We start from the raw sequence: 16773 nt of genomic DNA on the forward strand, positions 1-16773 counted from the left end.
CAGGAGACGGAGGGAGGATGGAGCTGCATCTTTATTTACAACCAAAGATGGAGCCACAATGTCAGATCTGAACAGTTTTTGGTACAAATCAGCTGCCTCAAAGCGTTCGATTTCAAGCAGGTTGATGTTAATCCTCCTGTCGTCCTGCGGGTCAAATTTGACCAGTTTTAAAGTTTGAAAATGTGGGGAAAAAAAATATTTTCACAGTGAAACTTCTGATGTCCACATTTTCAATATTTTTGGGAAATTTCTGAAAATTTTTTGGTGGAAAAAAAAATGTTTAAAAAATGTTTCTTAAGAACATTCACATAAAAATCAACCAAAATCCAGCGAATTTTGCTGGATTTTGGTTGATTTTTATGTGATTGTTGTTAAAGAAAATATTAGAAGTTTTACTGATCTATATAGAATCACTATATATTCATAGGATTTTTTTTGGAAGATTTTTACTCATTTTTTGAAAATAGTTACAAGAATTTTCTTGCCAAAGTTGGGGTGTTTTTTTAAATAAAATTTTTAAGTTAAACTTTTAAGGAATTAATGGAATTTTCTTGCTGAAGGTTTTGGAAATTTTCAGAAATTTGGGGAATTTTTTTGCCGAATTTTTAAAAAAAATTTCAGACAAGGAAACTGTATTTTTTTTGTGCCTGTAAATGAGGACAACAGGAGGGTTAAGTGAGAGCAAAAACACACTTTCTGTGTTATGCCCAAGAACAAGTTGGAAGTGGGTTAGAGTTATAGGTGTAGAAAATGAAGACAAAAAGCAGGAGGAAAGGACACAAAGGAGGAAGCAGGGCACTAACTGAGACAAAGAAGCAGGGATGTGTGTGTTTATACACACTTGTCCTCCAAAAATCAAGCACCCAGAGCACAAATGATTAAATTTCGAGGATGAAGTCTCGGTTTGAGGTTCGGGTGTAAGGTTCAGGTTGGGGGGGTGAGGGTGAGGCTAAGCACCAGAAAATACATCTAACTCCATGTAATGTCCTCTGAAGATGCTGGAAGTGAGCAGGTGCGTGTGACTGGAGTTAATAGTAGTCGTAGTTGACATTCGCTCCGTGTCTGTAAGCAGAAGGGTCACGGGGGCCGATGGGGGCGTTTTCATCGTAGTGGTGCTGACGTCCTTGGTCACTGGAGCGTGCCTGGTCCATCCAGTACGACAGGTCGGCCTCCAGCCTCTGGTGAGAAGATAGAAAAACACCACAGACGTGACATGTTGGGAAAGCTAACGGACACATAATAGCAGATAAGATGCCACAGCTGTGGCAATTAGACAGGCATAAAAGACAAACAGTGAAAAGGCCAATCCTTTGACAGCTTTGGCCTTTAAAGGAAGCTACAGCAAATGGCATCTGCACCAGGTGTCGTGCACGGGGCTGCAGGAGGAATGCTGGCTGAAACGCTCGTCAGAAATTAAGGCAGTGGGGACTTTTGTGCTCGTCTCCCCTTTTCCTGCTCTTGTTATCCGTTCCCTCGGCTCCCTACTGCCCCCAGGGAATTCTACACGACACTCGCTGACCTGAAAGAAAACTGAGTCTGCCAGTGGGTTTATGTTTGTGTGTGATTTGTTCACTTCCACAACTATATTTATTCCTCCAGTCTGGTAGCATTTAGAGGTGAAGTGAATCTTTTAACCCTCGTGTCGTCCTGCAGGTCAAAACTGACCCGTTTTAAAGTTTGAAAATGTGGAAAAAAAACATTTCCAAACTTCCACATTTTCAAAATTTTTGGGGAAATCTTTGAACATTTTTTGTTGGAAAAAAAGAAATGTTAAAAATGTTTAAGAACATTCACATAAAAATCATGATTTTTTTTCTGAATGTTCTTAAAGAAAATATTAGAAGTTTTACTGATATATATGTAATCACTTTAGACATTTTTAGGATTTTTTTGGAAGATTTTTACTCATTTTTTGAAAATATTTACAAGAATTTTCTTGCCAAATTTGGAGGATTTTTTAAAATGAAACTTTTAAGGGAAACTTTTAAGTAATTATTGGAATTTTCTTCTTGAAGGTTTTGCAATTTTTCAGAAATTAGGGGATTTTTTTTGCTGATTTTTTTGATTTTTTTCAGACAGGGAAACAATATTTTTGGTGCCTGTAAATGAGGACAACAGGAGGGTTAAAGAGCATCTTTTCAGACAGCAGACCAGCCTGTTTACTCCACATTACACCTCAAATATATAAAGATCTAGATGTGATTTTTCTACTCTGTGCTTCTTTTTGCATGCGTTTTCTTTTTATATCAGGTGTAGAGGTCTTTTTATATGCATTTGTAACTAAATAATCTGCAGTCACTTAAAGTTTCAAGGGCAAAATTCATCCTGAGGCATTATTTATCAACCTTTTAACACAAAAAACCCTCATGATTCTGTTAAATTAGGACTCTGTGGGGCGTGTTGATCTGATTTAGCTGAAAGAGGCCCAGCAGCATGTGCTCTACATCTGGTCTGCTCTGATCCCAAATGTTCCTCTCACTTCTGATCAGCTTTGCCAGGATTTCTTCATCCTTGAAAGCAGAGATGGCATAAAGCATAAAGCTGTAGAAGGAAAGCAAAACTGCTAGTGATAAGAAAATTTGTGTTTCTGTATTTTGTGTGTCTTTTTAACTTTTGAGAAATAACATAAGAGCCGTTTCTCAGTGTAAGTCCATGTAAGGCTATGTTTTGTGGATAAGAAGCCCTGTCATGCTGGGCTTCCTGTCCACTGGGTGTTGATTTCTCCTTATTGCTGAAATAAAAGTTTTGCAGTGTTCGGAGAAAACCTGACGTAACTCACCTGCTCATCAAAGCCCATGTACATAAACTGCTGGATCCACTGCTGCACATCTGGTCTGCTGCGATCCCAGATGTTCCTCTTGGTTCTGCTCAGCTTTGCCAGGAACTCCTGAGCCTTGGATGAAGGGACTGCAACAGAGAACTTTGATGGGGCAGTACTAGCTCCTGCCACTGGATGGAAGCACAACGAGGCAAAATAATGAGAGGGTAGTTTCTTTAACCCTCGTGTCATCCTGCTGGTCAAATTGACCCATTTTAAAGTTTGAAAATGTGGGAAAAAAAAATATATTTTCACAGTGAAAACTTCCACATTTTCAACATTTTGGGAAATTTTTGAACTTTTTCCCAAATATTCTTAAAGAAAATATTAGAACTTTTAATGATATATATGGAATCACTTTAGATATTTTTAGGATTTTTTGGAAGATTTTTATTAATTTTTTGAAAATATTTGTAATTTTGTTTTTAATTTCTTGCCAAATTTGGGGATTTTTTTTTTTAAGGAATTTTCTTCCTGAAGATTTTGCAAGTGTTTATAAAATTGGGGAATTTTTTTTGCTGAATTTTTGAATTTTTTTCAGACAAGGAAACAATATTTTTTGGTGCCATAAATGAGGACAACAGGAGGGTTAAGAACCTAATGGAATTGATTTTCTATGAGGATGTTACCGTCTCTTTTCCTGAAGATCTTGTGTAAGCTGCTGTCATTGGATGCGTCTGTAAAGGAGAGTCAATGGAGGCAAAATGAGCTGCAATGCAAACAGCATTCATCCTAACAGGCAAGTCTGACTCTTGATAGACTGTAAAACACAACAAAATTAGATGAAAATCATTGTAAAGCAGCTGCACACATTGTTTCTGATCATTATGAAAACAGCAAAAACACTCTGAACCCTCGTGTTGTCCTGCGGGTCAAACTGACCCATTTTAAAGTTTGAAAATGTGGAAAAAATATATTTTCACAGTGAAACTTCTGATGTCCACATTTTCAACATATGTATGTGAATGTTCTTAAAGAAAATATCAGAAGTTTTACTGATGTATATGGAATCACTTTAGATATATTTAGGATTTTTTGGAAGATTTTTATTCATTTTTTGAAAATATTTACAAGAATTTTCTTGCCAAATTTGTGGGAAATTTTTTTTTTTTTTTAAATAAAACTTTTGAGGGAAAATTTTAAGGAATTATTGGAATTTTCTTCCTGAAGGTTTTGCAAGTGTTCAGAAATTTGGGGAATTTTTTTGCTGAATTTTTTGAGTTTTTTCAGACAAGGAAACCATATTTTTTGGTGCCTGTAAATGAGGACAACAGGAGGGTTTAGTTACTGTAGTGTATTTAAGTTATTTTCTTGTTTGTTTGTTTTTTACTGTGAGGCACTTTGGGCACCCTTTTTGCTGTTGTAAAGGACTATACAAATAAACTCTGATTGATTGATTGATTGATTGATTGATTGATTGATTGATTGATTGATTGATTGATTGATTGATTGATTGATTGATTGATTGATTTTTAGCAAATAGCCCTCACAGCAAGTTTAACCTTCCTCTACAAAATTTGGTATGCATATAAAGCACGTCAGAGCGATCAAAAAAGCGTCTTGAACCCTAAACCCAGCAGGAAGTCCGCCAAGACAAACCTCACTTCCAGTTTCTTGAGTCTGCTGAAAGCGCCTCATGGATGAGTTTGTTCTCAGTTTTCCTTACAGATGCAAATGTCAGACTGGAGCATTTAATGTAGTTAAAGCAGAATTTGCCATTTCAGGGAAGCTGGCTGCCAGTTTCCATGTAAATATATTTGCTGCAGTGACGCCCTTCCTCCGGCGCTGCTCTCACATTTGCAGCATTAGTGCTATGCTGTTTGTGAAGAATGCTCATGTACTAAGTGCACTAATGGGATATGTTGCACATCACTGCACCAAACCGTCTAGTCAGAGGAGCTTTTACATTTAAAAGTGTAAATGACTCAGAGCAATGTTCTCTCAGGATGCTTATGGACTATGCATCTGGGTTACGTTTCCATTAGTCTTAGGGGCTTTATTCCATCTGTTTTTGTGCATGTGTGTTGAATGAAAAATTCAAACTGAGCCAGATGCTCCTTAGAATACAGTCTACGTCAGAACGTGCACAGAAATCCAGTCCAGATCTTACAGTAGACTGCTTGAGTTCAAAACATTTTCACCGTGTGGTTAGAGGTGGAAGGAAACAGTCGGAGAAAATTGCTTGCATGTGTTCATCTCTGAATGAGCTGTGAACAGCTAGTTTCTGCAGAACTTCTCTCCTTACTTTAGCAGTCTGCCCATCGACATGTACAGTATTAGAGTTTGCACGGAGGGTTTATTAATGTTCCCTTCCACCATCATCAGAAATGAGGGAGCCTTATGGTATCTGTAATCGTGCTTGTACCAGGTCTCATGGAGTAAGTAATGACGTTATGATGGGCCTCAGCTACACTTTGACAGATATTATACACGTTAAACATTATGAGCAGGCTGATGTTAGCATTTAGCTGCACCTATGTACACTACCGGTCAAAAGTTTCAGAACACCCCAATTTTTCTATTTTTTTATTGGAAATTATCCACGTTAATGTCTCATTGTACTCAAATAAACAAATGAATTTGAAAGAAAACCATTTAGAAATCAAAATGTATTCTAAACTTTTGACTCATCAAAGTACCACCTTTGGCAGATCTAACAGCTGAACTCACTCATTCATTCCACAATTAAAATCAAATAATCTTCAGAGAGTTCTTCCAACTCTGTAGCAGAAGTTCCCATAAATGTGTGGTTCTTGTAGGTTCTTTGCTTTCACTCTTCTGTCCATTTCATCCAAACCAGCTCCATGGGGCTTAAGTCTGGAGCCTTTTGATGGAGAAGAAAACTGGACTTTCTGACACGTAGACTCCTTCACAGTTTCTCTGTAGGAAACACCTACATCTGTAAGTGTTCTGATGGTCTGTCTCTCCTCTATTGTTAATTACCTTTTCTTTGCTATTTTTATAGCAACACACTACTTTCCGCAGTACAATCCTGTTCTAATAATGCTCTGGAGGGTTCCACAGTGTGTTCCAACACTACTTCATGCAGGCAGAGGGGGTTGGAAGTAATCTAGTAAAGTCGGGACTCCTGTAGGATTTGGTAGCTCCAACTTTCAAGGCTTGATCAACCTCCATTGCTGCAGAACAGCTTTAAATTGTTAACCCGTTTCTTCAGGCTGTCAGGGCTCCCTCCTCTGTCCCAGCTCCAGCCCCACCTGACCTCCCTCATCCTCCCTCTCTCCACCTTCCTGCTGAAACCTGGCAGAGCTGCTCTGTCCAGCTGCTGTGCATCTCTAATCAGTCATCAGCAGAACTCTGGGCAGCTGTGGTGCAGCAGCACACCTGTGGACAGCACACCTGTGATCCATCTCCTCCATAGAAGCCGCTCTCACACTCCACACCCTGCCAGGTAGTAAACTCTGCTCATGCATTCAGGTCATCTCACCTTTGCACCTTGCTGTGTTCTCTTTCAAAGAGTTTTTCCCTGTCTAACCCTGTTCTCCTTGTTTAGCTCCGCTGGCCCAGCTGCCCGGTCCTACCAGTCCTGCCTCTCGTCTCCTGTACTCTGGATCCCACCCTGACCAGACCTCCCCCCCGTGGACTCACTCCCCCCCCATCTGCTCCTGGATCCCCAACTCATCTTGGAGGTTCTCTATCTGCCGTGTTTCCCCCCTTGTCCCTGGAAACATCCTGCCTGCTGCCCTCTGGAACGTGGCACTCCTGGACGCTCTCCACCGCCAACCAACACCCCACCACAGAGAACACCAACCGGGCCGCCGGTTCCTGGTACAGTCACCCCCCACCCTCCCCTGTTAGTTTAGTTCTTTAGTTATCCTGGACCTCAGTTTCTCCCCCCATCCATTATTCCCCTGCTATTTTGTTAATGAAGTCTGCCTTTGTTCCTGCCTCAGTTCCTCGTCTGTGTGCTCTCTGCTCGGGTTCACCCCACGCTGTGACACAGGCCTTTTGTATAATTCTGAAATGTACATTATTTTTCAGTTTTGGGTAACCTGACCTTTTTTAACCTCTGGCAGTTCACCACTTACCTTTGGACCATTTCAAGCTATTCACTGGACTTGAACTACTTGAATTTCGATGTTAAAAAATGTAAAAACTGGGGCGTTGTAAAACTTTTGGGGGGTAGTGTAGGCTGTAGACATTTAAACATGTATCTTTGGAAGACATTTTGTCTTCAGCATTTGAAAAAGTGAAATAATGGGCTGTTTAATTTGTGCTGTGAGTGATTATTATTGGCAGTAATTAGTTGTCTGGTGTCTTTGGAAGATGCACAGAGATACAGAAAGGTGTCATCTGCACAACTATTGAACTGTACCCACAATGCCAGGTTGTAGCTTTCACTTATTAAAAAGCCACGTAGAGCCGTGTGGTACACCACTGAAACTGGAGGAATTGGAGGACAACAAGACTAGAAAAGACAAAAAATGATCAATCTGTGACGTGAAACACATTCCTTTAAACATAATGTTGTCCCTTTTTTAAAGATTATTGTAATCAAAAATGGAAAACAAAATCACAGTTTATTGACTTCCAAACAAGATAACCAAATTCAAAAACATTCTAGTTTAGGTTTCAAAAAATATGTTTTTAAAAAGTGCTATATGTGATTACTTAACACCTAAAAAGATGTTTTTTCCCATTTTTTTTTTTTTTTTTAATTTGACCATCATTTGGCTTTTTTTCTTAAAATTAAATGTGTTTGTGATTAATATGAGGCACAGTGTTTAATTGAGGGCAAATTATAGTGTATCTCTGACAATAGCTTAATGCTCACTGGGATGAATTTTTCATTTAAAGTGAGTTTAAAGTTTGTGTTTGCTGAAGTTCTTTTAAAACTAGAATGGAAAGAATACAATGGCTAATTTAAAAGTTGGTTAAACCCGTTCAGATTTCTGCTAAATGCTCCTTTGAGTCTGACAAGGTCACATTTTCTCTGCATGTGCTCCTTATCTAGTTTAGTTAAGCTCTGTGTATGACAGAAAGAGAGAAGATAATGACAGAAAATCAGAAGTTTTAAATCAATTTTGAGGAAGCAAACTTTTTCTCTCTCATTCTCACATGCAGTAATTCATCATTTGAACTTTTAAAGCTGCTAGAAACTCCACAAGCTCAAAAAGCAAAGATAAATGCAAGATCAGACTGCGACCAACAGTGGAGGAAAAGATTGTAGAACACAGGCACAATTAAAACAGAGAAGAAAATCCAAAGTAAAACATGAGACTGTGCTTACCGCTAAGAGCTAACAGCATCAGCATTAGCCCCATGAACCTCAGAGAGAGCTGCTGGGATGCCATCTTGTAGACACTCAGTCTTTCCAAAGCTCCTGTAAGGCAACAACTGTGCATAAACTGCTTCACAACCAGAGGGAAGAGTGGGCGGCAACCCAGACTTTCCAAGTGGAAACTGGCCTGTGGCGCTGGAATGTCTTTCACCTCCCTGCCTACAGAAACATCCTGCAACTGGAAGCTTTTCTGCACTTAAAAGAATTTCCATGTGTGTCTCAGGTACTTTTCCAGCAGGATAGAATGGAGGGGGGAGGCTGAACACCAGTTTATCATGCAGTTTCATTTAGTTGAAATATGCAGGATTTTAGAAAACGTTGCGGAATCTGATGGGGGAGCTGCAGTAAACAGGATTTTCTGCAGTTGTAAAGTTAGACTCTTGCTGGATTTTTACACATGTTGCAGGAAACTTTCAGGGCTACAGTTTTTGATTTATTTGTATACTTTACCCTCCTGTTATCTTCATTTACGGGCATCAAAAAATATTGTTTCCTTGTCTGAAAAAATCCAAAAGTTCAGCAAAAAAATTCCCCAAATTTCTGAATATTTGCAAAATTTCAGAAAGAAAATTCCAATAATTCCTTAACAGTTTCTCTTAAAAAATTTTATTTTAAAAAATCCGCCAAATGTGGCAAGAAAATTCTCGTTATATATTTTCTAAAAATTAGTAAAAATCTTCCAAAAAATCCTAAAAATATCTATAGTGATTCCATATATATCAGTAAAACTTCTAATGTTTTCTTTAAGAACATTCAAATAAAAATCCAGTGAAATTCACTGGATTTTGGTAGATTTTTATGTGAATGTTCTTAGGAAACATTTTGAACATTTCTTTTATTCCACCAAAAAAATGTTCAAAGATTTCCCAAAAATGTTGAAAATGTGGACATCAGAAGTTTCACTGTGAAAATATATTTTTCCCCCACATTCTCAAAGGTTAAAATGGGTAAATTTTGACCCACAGGACGACACAAGGGTTAACTAAATGACCTGAGGAGAAACTGACCAACAGTTAAATATCTAATATCTTGTTTCAAACATCAGTAACTTACCAGGTGCCTGCATGGAGGACAGGGAGTGCTGCCAGGATGGAGCGACATGAATGTAAATCGTCTGCCTCAGGTGCTGCAGAATGAGTTGAACACAGCATGAATCCCAAATATTTCAATTTAATCTCATGTATATTTTTCCACATTTCAGTTCAACCAACTCAGAATAGGTTTTGGTGCTTGTTGCTTCTCCTGGATGTTTCAGCTTTACTGTACAAAGTGATGTAGTTTGACTGTGGATAATTAATTTGTGGTGAATGAAATGTTTCTGTTCAATCACCTAAAACATAACTTTACAGTTTAGTTTAGACGGGAATTGAACTGGTGTGATGTGAAAACTTGAAGTCTGGTTTTTACACATAATCAGACTGATGGAGGAAGCATCATGTATCCAGCCGTTAAACCTCTGATCAGAAATATAATAACATATTCATAGGTTCAGGAAGGAGGCAAAGATGTTATTTCAAAAATTTTTAACCAGCTAATTGAACTTTTTTTCATGGAAAAACTACACCAGATGTACATTACTATACAAAATAGAGCATTTTTGTATTTTTCAAACATGCCTAAAGAAGATCTTTAATGACAAACCTTTGGTCCTGTTTGTCCACTTCTTCCTGCTGCTTCAGTTCAGCTTCGTGTACGCTTTTATCTTGTGTTAATCTCATCTTAATTCCATTCACAGATAGTTTCAAGTTCCCAAGTTGCAAAGAAAGCGCTTCCTCAGTTGAATGGAAATCAGATCATAGGCCAAAAAAACTTTTCTAGCTTGCCGGTTTGTTTTCTTGTTGTGCAGCCAACAGCACATGCTTGGTAGTGTTTCCCCAGCTGGCTCTGCCTCAGTAAATGGGATGATGTTCCACTAAAAAAAATGTTGCTTTCCTGAACTCTGCAGTGTCTTTAATGTTTCTTTGCAGTTGTAGAGATCGTTGGCACTGGATCCTTTCCTTCACATCATGTGGATGCCTGATCAGATTTGGATCTGGGAGTTTTGGAAGTCTTACCGAAGCCCTGAGCTCCTGGTTGTGTTCCTCAAATCATTTCTGTGTGGTGGGGGGCAACACGATTCACAGGAGAACTTTACATTGTAGTGAGATGATCGATTCCATAATGAGTGGTAGAGTGGCTAATCGGAGTATATTCGAAGGGTCAATCTATAACTGAGGGACTTTTGAAGTCCATGGGATATATCTGCATGCATTTTTATTGAAAGTAAAATAAATATATTTTTATGTTCATTATGATCATGTCTTTACAAGTCATATAATTATTTATTATGGAAACAGTCACTTATTAATAAATGACTGGATATCACTAAAATGTCAACTAAATAAGCGTCTGAATTTAATACCAACCACCTTCTAATGAGCTAAAAAATAATAAAATGAGCTGATTCAGAAATAGTTTAGATTGTGTTCTTTTATTAAGTTGAGATAATCATGACAGATATTTTTTTTCTGGCAAAATATCAAATTTTATGTGGAAAATAACAAATTAAATCCCTTTCCACCAGGGTTGGATCCAGATTCATTTTAGTGGGGGTGGGGGGGTGGGGGGGCACAGCAGGGACAACAGATATATTTTTTGGGGGGGGGCACCAAAAAATGAAAGCTGCTACTGACCTCTCGCTTTTACAAAGCATTTTTCATGTTTTTTGGGGGGCTCCAACCCAATAGGAAAGCTGTATAAGACCTTTTCATTTTGGACTGTTAACATTCTAATTACGATGGACTTGTTTCCTTGTTTATGTGAATTACAGCATCATTAGCTGCAACATCTGCCTGTTCTGTAAAACTGGTAGGTCAACGACAGCATCCTGAGGGCAATTAAGTGACAAATATTGTGCAAGAACAGCATGATTACAACCCTGTCAACCTGATGGCGGCCAGTCGCTGCGGTTCAAAGCCAACACCGACTACGTGGACTTCTACTGGACCACACGGAGGCCTTCAAACTGGACCAACAAGTTCAGCGACTCCCCGACTCGTGGGTCTGAGGACGCCACCGAGCCTCGGTCCAGCCGGCCGCCTGTCTGTGGGTGTTTGAGTGCTGAGAGGTTTATGGATGCATGTGAACGTTCTGTGTTGAAACAGCAGCTTTGGACTCAGTAACGCCGGGAAAAACCAAGAGCTCCTTTATTTGTGACTTCCACTTAAAAAACTAATGAAAATACGTTTGCCAGGGTTCTGACCAATGTTCCCTCTAAGTTGCGCGCCTACTCAATTGCGCACCGCTGACACGATCTCCGCGCACAGAAAAAAACCCAACCTAAATTGTAAATAAAATAAACCCGTAACAATTCATTCTGTGCTATTTTTCAATGTGAGTCAGTGAGTGACCGGTGACTGGCTGCTGCAGCCAATGATGCGATTCACATACGTATTTACCATAGACTGTATATAATGGTATTTACGCAGCTCATCAACGTCAGACGTCCTTATGTGCAGCTACCGTTGTTCTCATAGATATGAATGAGTAGATAGGACACGCCCCTTTGAGCTGCGTGCTACAGTGAGGCTAAGCTAGTCGGGGAAAAGTTTCAGTGCATTCCGTCAATGCAGACGGCGTGAAAACGGAAACAACAAGTATGCCGGCTCACTGTGCTGCATACAGTTACACACTACGTCGTACGATTGAGACAAGGAAACTTGGAATGACTTTTCATAGGTAAGAATAGTTTTTGGCTCTTTTTTCATTATGAAATCTTGTTGAGAGCTTCCAGTCTATGAGAGCTAACTAGTTAGCCACTAGCAAAACACTAAGGCGAGCTAGCAGCTTGACAACCAAATACCAGACGATTAATAGTAGCTGTAGTATAGTTGTACAAGCAGTAGTAGTAATACTAAAAGTACAAGCAGTAGTAGTAGTATAAACAGCTGTTAGAGTCATAGAAGTAGTATCAGCATTTGTAATAGTATTACAGGTTGTAGTAGCAGTGCCAGTATCAGCAGCAGTAGTGAGTACTATCACTACTACTAGTAGTAGTCACATTGCTATTACTACCACCAATACTACCAATAGTAGTTATAAAGCCTAACTCATGTATATCCAGATTACAATCTATGTTCTTCCTCCAAATCCATTTTATGATTGGGATTACAGGCAGTTCTTTAGGACTGCTCTCAAATAATTGAAATGTTACTAAACAAGGTTATACTTATCAAATTAAATAGCTCTGGTCTCCAGTATATTGGCGAATTCGGTTCTTTGTACTTAATTTATTAGCATGATTTCTTTTTAATATGTTGTGTACAGACAATTACTTCTCTGTCTACTTTTCTTACTCCATGTAGGTTTCCCAGAGACTATGGGTTGAGGAGGAATTGGACGTTTGTCGGCTTAGACCTGGTGTCATTCCATCAGTGTTAAACTTCCCGGCTTATCTTGGAAGAGTACGTGCCAGAAAGACCACGACCAAGCAGCCTTGAGATCTTAGGCAGCGTCTCCCTGAGGTGGGTGTCAACGGTGTTCACAGTCAGGTCTGTGGTTATCCTGTCAAAAAACATAACAGAAAAAAATCTAGATTATAAATCAACATGTAACCAAAGCACTCTGTGTATAACGCCATAGTATAGGATGTAGTTCAGAAAATGTCAAAGTATAGTATGCTTTACTCAAGAATAACATAGTATGGCTTGTAGTTCATAGTACAGCATGTTGGCAAGAAAAAAAAAAACAAAACATACATTATTATGTGGTTCAAAAAGCGCAAAATGATAGGATGTTGCCCAAAATTGTCATGTATGATATGTGGTTCAAAAAATGTCATAGTGCAGTATATTGTCAAAATAGTATGTAATTCAAGAAAACATCAGAGTATAATGTCATCTAAAAAAATGCCATAGAATAATAATTTCATTGCACAAGTAAAAGTATAGTAACTTTTAAAACTGTTGGAATTCTTATATGTTGCTTAAAAAATAAATCAATAAACTAAAACAAAAAAAATGTCACAGTAATATGTCAATTAAAAAAGCCTATAGTATAGCGTGTCGCCCAACAAACATCATAGTATAGCATGTTGCTCTAAAAACGTCACAGTATAGCCTTTAGTCCACAGCTGTCAGTAGGTGAGGAGCAACACAAAAACAGTCCAAACGCTGGTTTCCAGAGGGTTAGACGAGAATTTATTTGAAGGAGTAAGTTTACAACAACACAACATGTGAGGGGGTTAAAAACAAATGGGTGTTAGTAAAATAAAAATAAATCAACAGAACTAAAAGTGAACTTCATGTTGACATTGATGGGCATTCCAACCAGGAACAAAGTAAAAGATAATCAATACAAAAAAAAACTTCCTGTTCACCTCTTAAAACCCAAGCACACACCGCAGTAGCAGCCTAAACTAAAACTACCAATGGGTTCCCTGTTTTCCTTTGTGAACAATTCAAAGGTTCCTCTCTATCTCCCCACACATCCACCAACCACTGGAACACATCTCCAAAGTTCTGCTGGACCAGCTCAGCTTCCCCTCAGAAGAAGTGCTGCCACCTGCCAGATGAAGGAGCCTTTTGAGAGGCAGCTGGCATCGTGATTGGACTGTACTTTGGTCTGTTCCAATCCAGCTTCAGCTCCAGAGACGGCAGGCGGGACGAGTCAACGGAGGCCGGATGGACGAAGGCATGAAGCTGAGTACAATCCAGAAAACAACAGAGGAGGAGTGCAGCGGCCCAGAGCCAGAACAACCAGAGTAGCATCGTATGTCTCTTAGAAAACATCATAGTATAGCCTTTGCTATGAAAAAACACCATCATATACATTGTATATTGTACAAATAACAAGTCAAAGGAAAGAGACATACATTGTAGAATTGTAGTAATTGTGGGCTGACTGATTTACTGATGATAAGTATTTTATTTTTTACTGATTTACGGTAATAAATACATTTAAAAATGGTGCTACTTTGGCTCTGAACCTTTATCGACCTGTGGTCGATCTGTCTTCTGGAGCGATTTGATTGGTTATACGTCACGAATAAAACTCCTTTAACTTAACATCTGTAAACAAAACAAAAATGTATCAACAAAGTTTTCTGTTTGTGTTCTTCTAAGTTTAACTCAAGATTTTAAATACTTTCATTTACTGCAAATGAATATCTAGTCCAAATGTCTCACTAATAATCATTATCAGCCTTAAAAACCCACAAAACACCCCTCTATACTCCACCACACTTAGTACAGTCCGGTTCACCCTTCTATAAATCTGCTTGGAATCTTCCACTTCCTGTTTGTCAAAGTGGCCTTCTACCTGGACAGGTTTTGTTGGAGCTCATGCAACAAACATTTTGGGTAACTGCACTTTAATATGGATGGATGACAATGAATTAGAGTCTGTTTTAATGAGACTGAGTTAAGATGTGTAGCTCTGTCATTAAATAGTAAATTATTTCTCAGAATTCACAGAGAAAAGTCTGAAATGTTTGCTAGGTTAGCGTCCCACATGTTCTTTGGTTCAGCTAAAGCTAACTCTCTTCAACTTCTGGATCTCTTGAGTTGCTTGTTGTTAAAATATCTTGCTAGAGGTGCTGAAGCTCAGAAAGTCTGAGATGTTTGTTCAGAATAAGCTCATTCTCAAGTCTTATCAGAACTGTCCTCTTTTGTTTGAACTTTCCCTAAACTTAGGAGTTAATGACAGAGCAGCACATCCAGACTCAGTCTCATTTATGTAGAGATGAAACTTCAGTGTCATTCATTGATGTTAAAGTGCAGTTTTTCAAATGTTTGTTGCACATGCTCCCGACCAAACCAGTCCAGGTGGAAGACGATGTGAAGAGAAAGCTCCAGAGGATGAATATCACATATTTACGTTGGAGATAAATGTCCTTTAATGAGACATTGTCATGCAAAAGTTGGATTCCCCTTTAATGATGTTCAAATCTTTGTTGAGTGTTTTGTTGATGTTGATTTCTAAATGTTTTCTGACACTAAACTAAACTAAGATAAAAAGTGAAAAACTGCCTGATTCCAGCATCATGAATGTAAATCTTTTTGGTTTTTATGACAGTAAACTGAATATATTTGGGCTTGACATTTTATAAACCAAAAGAAGAAATGAATTACTGGAGAAAATGACAGATTAATGACAAAGAAAATGTGTTTTCCAACATATATGGCTGAATTACTCCAACATTACAAGATACATACAATTTTAATTCAATTTTATTTATATAATGCCAATTACAGGTCAAATTGTCTCAAGATGCTTTATTTTTATATTTTTTTGTCATATTTAAAATATGACAAAGTAAGAAATTTAAACCTCTTGACTAATCCAATTTATTATTTAGTTTTTAAGAGACAAATTGACAATTCAAACTTTCTCCACTAAAACTAATAAACATGAGGTCAAATAGAAGGAAGAGTTTTACATACTGCAGTCCCACGACGACAAGAATGAAGTTTCTCAACAAAAAGTAAATCTGCTGGTGGATTCCATGAAAGTCCTAAAAAATGATAATAAAGTGTGATACTAAAGGTTTGTGGTGCTAAAAATCTCCAAGTAAAGATATGAAGTTGAACATCTGGATGGAGGTTGATAAAAGTTGACCTTCCTCCATTTCTCTGGAGCCGACTCCATGGATTTTATGGATGGTGGTTAAAGATCTGCTCTTCTAGTGGTCTTCCTTCCAGTGGCTGTAAAAAGTCAGTCCATCCTGACTGACTTCAACACCTCTTCATGACAACTTGTTCTGCCTCGGACCTGGTGGAAACTCCAGAAACACGGGAAAACCTGTCGAAACTCGAGGAACTCGTGGAGACTCGAAGAACTTGTCGGGCGGGGGAAGGTGTGGTGGGCGGTGGGGGGAGTAGAGGGGGGAGGCCGCCACCCACCTCCCCACCTACTCTCCGCCCTGACTCCACCCAGACTCTGCCTTGGCTCTGCCCATGTGGTGACTTCAGAAACTACGATGACAAAGGGACGACGAAATTATGTCTTTTTATCTGATCTGTAGCTCAGTAAGTTAAGGATTTGCCTATGGAGCTGCAGGTCGCTGGTTCAAGACCAGACCCTTCTTAAATTTTCTCAAAATCCTGACAAAGACAAAGAAAGAAAAAGGCCAGTGGTGGGTCTTGAACCTGCGACCTTCCAGGTCGTAGTGCTTCTTCTTATCCCCTGAGCTATTCGCTCAGATACTAATTCTTCTTTTTTTTGCGCATTTATCATCTATTTTTTGTCGTTTTCGAGTTTTTTTTTAACTCGAGTCTTGGCTCGACCGTTTTTCTCAGGAGGTTGGACTTCAGCCTTTGTGCTGGAGGGTTGAACCCTCAGTTCCAAGACTTTCCAAAGCCTCCACACCTCCCGAGTCCTCAGGACCTGAGCTTTCACACAGTCTGAGGGCTGAAGTTTTCTAAGTCCCACAGTAGTTCTGTTAGATTTAACTTTCAGACAGTCCAAGGACTGGAATCTTCTAAGTTCCTGAGTAGTTCTCTGTTAGTTTGAGCTTTTTGACAGTCTAAGGACTGAAATCTTGAAAGTTCTTGAGTAGTTCTCTGTTAGTTTGAACCTTTCGACAGTCTGAGGACTGAAGTTTTAAAAGTTTCTCAGTACTTCTCTGTTAGTTTGAACCTTCAGACAGTCTGAAGACCCAAGTTTTTAAAGTTTCTCA

General features: G+C 38.8%; 1 protein-coding gene and 2 long non-coding RNA genes across 4 annotated transcripts in view; 2 read left to right on the plus strand and 1 right to left on the minus strand.

Annotated features, from left to right (window-relative positions):
* Positions 1 to 13: 13 nt before the first annotated feature.
* Positions 14 to 9198, minus strand: ecrg4a (ECRG4 augurin precursor a). Of its 2 annotated transcripts, XM_055015179.1 has the most exons (5): positions 9171 to 9198; positions 8067 to 8159; positions 3448 to 3495; positions 2780 to 2949; positions 14 to 1178 (listed from the first exon to the last, which is right to left on the minus strand). In XM_055015179.1, exons 1-5 carry the CDS (start codon positions 9181 to 9183, stop codon positions 1029 to 1031), a joined length of 474 nt encoding a protein of 157 aa, XP_054871154.1. In that variant the 5' UTR covers positions 9184 to 9198; the 3' UTR covers positions 14 to 1028. The 2 variants fall into 2 exon arrangements, with proteins under 2 accessions (XP_054871154.1, XP_023149887.1); XM_023294119.3 differs by lacking the exon at positions 9171 to 9198 and having other exon boundaries at positions 8067 to 8252.
* LOC129350032 (uncharacterized) lies at positions 4992 to 10570 on the plus strand. The gene is made up of 2 exons (XR_008603233.1): positions 4992 to 6227; positions 6330 to 10570. It is a non-coding gene; the product is annotated as an uncharacterized LOC129350032 (long non-coding RNA).
* An 880-nt stretch (positions 10571 to 11450) lies between these two features.
* Positions 11451 to 16773, plus strand: part of LOC129350031 (uncharacterized) — an 11826-nt gene continuing 6503 nt past the window's right edge. Inside the window, exons 1-2 of the long non-coding RNA XR_008603232.1 lie at positions 11451 to 11834; positions 12461 to 12619. This is a non-coding gene — a long non-coding RNA (uncharacterized LOC129350031). The remainder of the gene's footprint in view (positions 11835 to 12460; positions 12620 to 16773) is intronic.

Source organism: Amphiprion ocellaris, chromosome 11, assembly GCF_022539595.1.
Source record: "Amphiprion ocellaris isolate individual 3 ecotype Okinawa chromosome 11, ASM2253959v1, whole genome shotgun sequence".
In the NCBI taxonomy this organism is placed as follows: domain Eukaryota; kingdom Metazoa; phylum Chordata; class Actinopteri; family Pomacentridae; genus Amphiprion; species Amphiprion ocellaris.

What these genes read in the sequence shown, in the direction of transcription:
- ecrg4a (XM_023294119.3), bottom strand. Translation starts at nt 8,181, where the DNA reads ATGCACAGTTGTTGCCTTACAGGAGCTTTGGAAAGACTGAGTGTCTAC. An exon ending in GATGCTGTTAGCTCTTAGCG is followed by an intron (nt 3,496 to 8,066) that starts GTAAGCACAGTC and finishes TCTCCTTTACAG; the next exon opens with ACGCATCCAATGACAGCAGC. An exon ending in GATCTTCAGGAAAAGAGACG is followed by an intron (nt 2,950 to 3,447) that starts GTAACATCCTCA and finishes GCTTCCATCCAG; the next exon opens with TGGCAGGAGCTAGTACTGCC.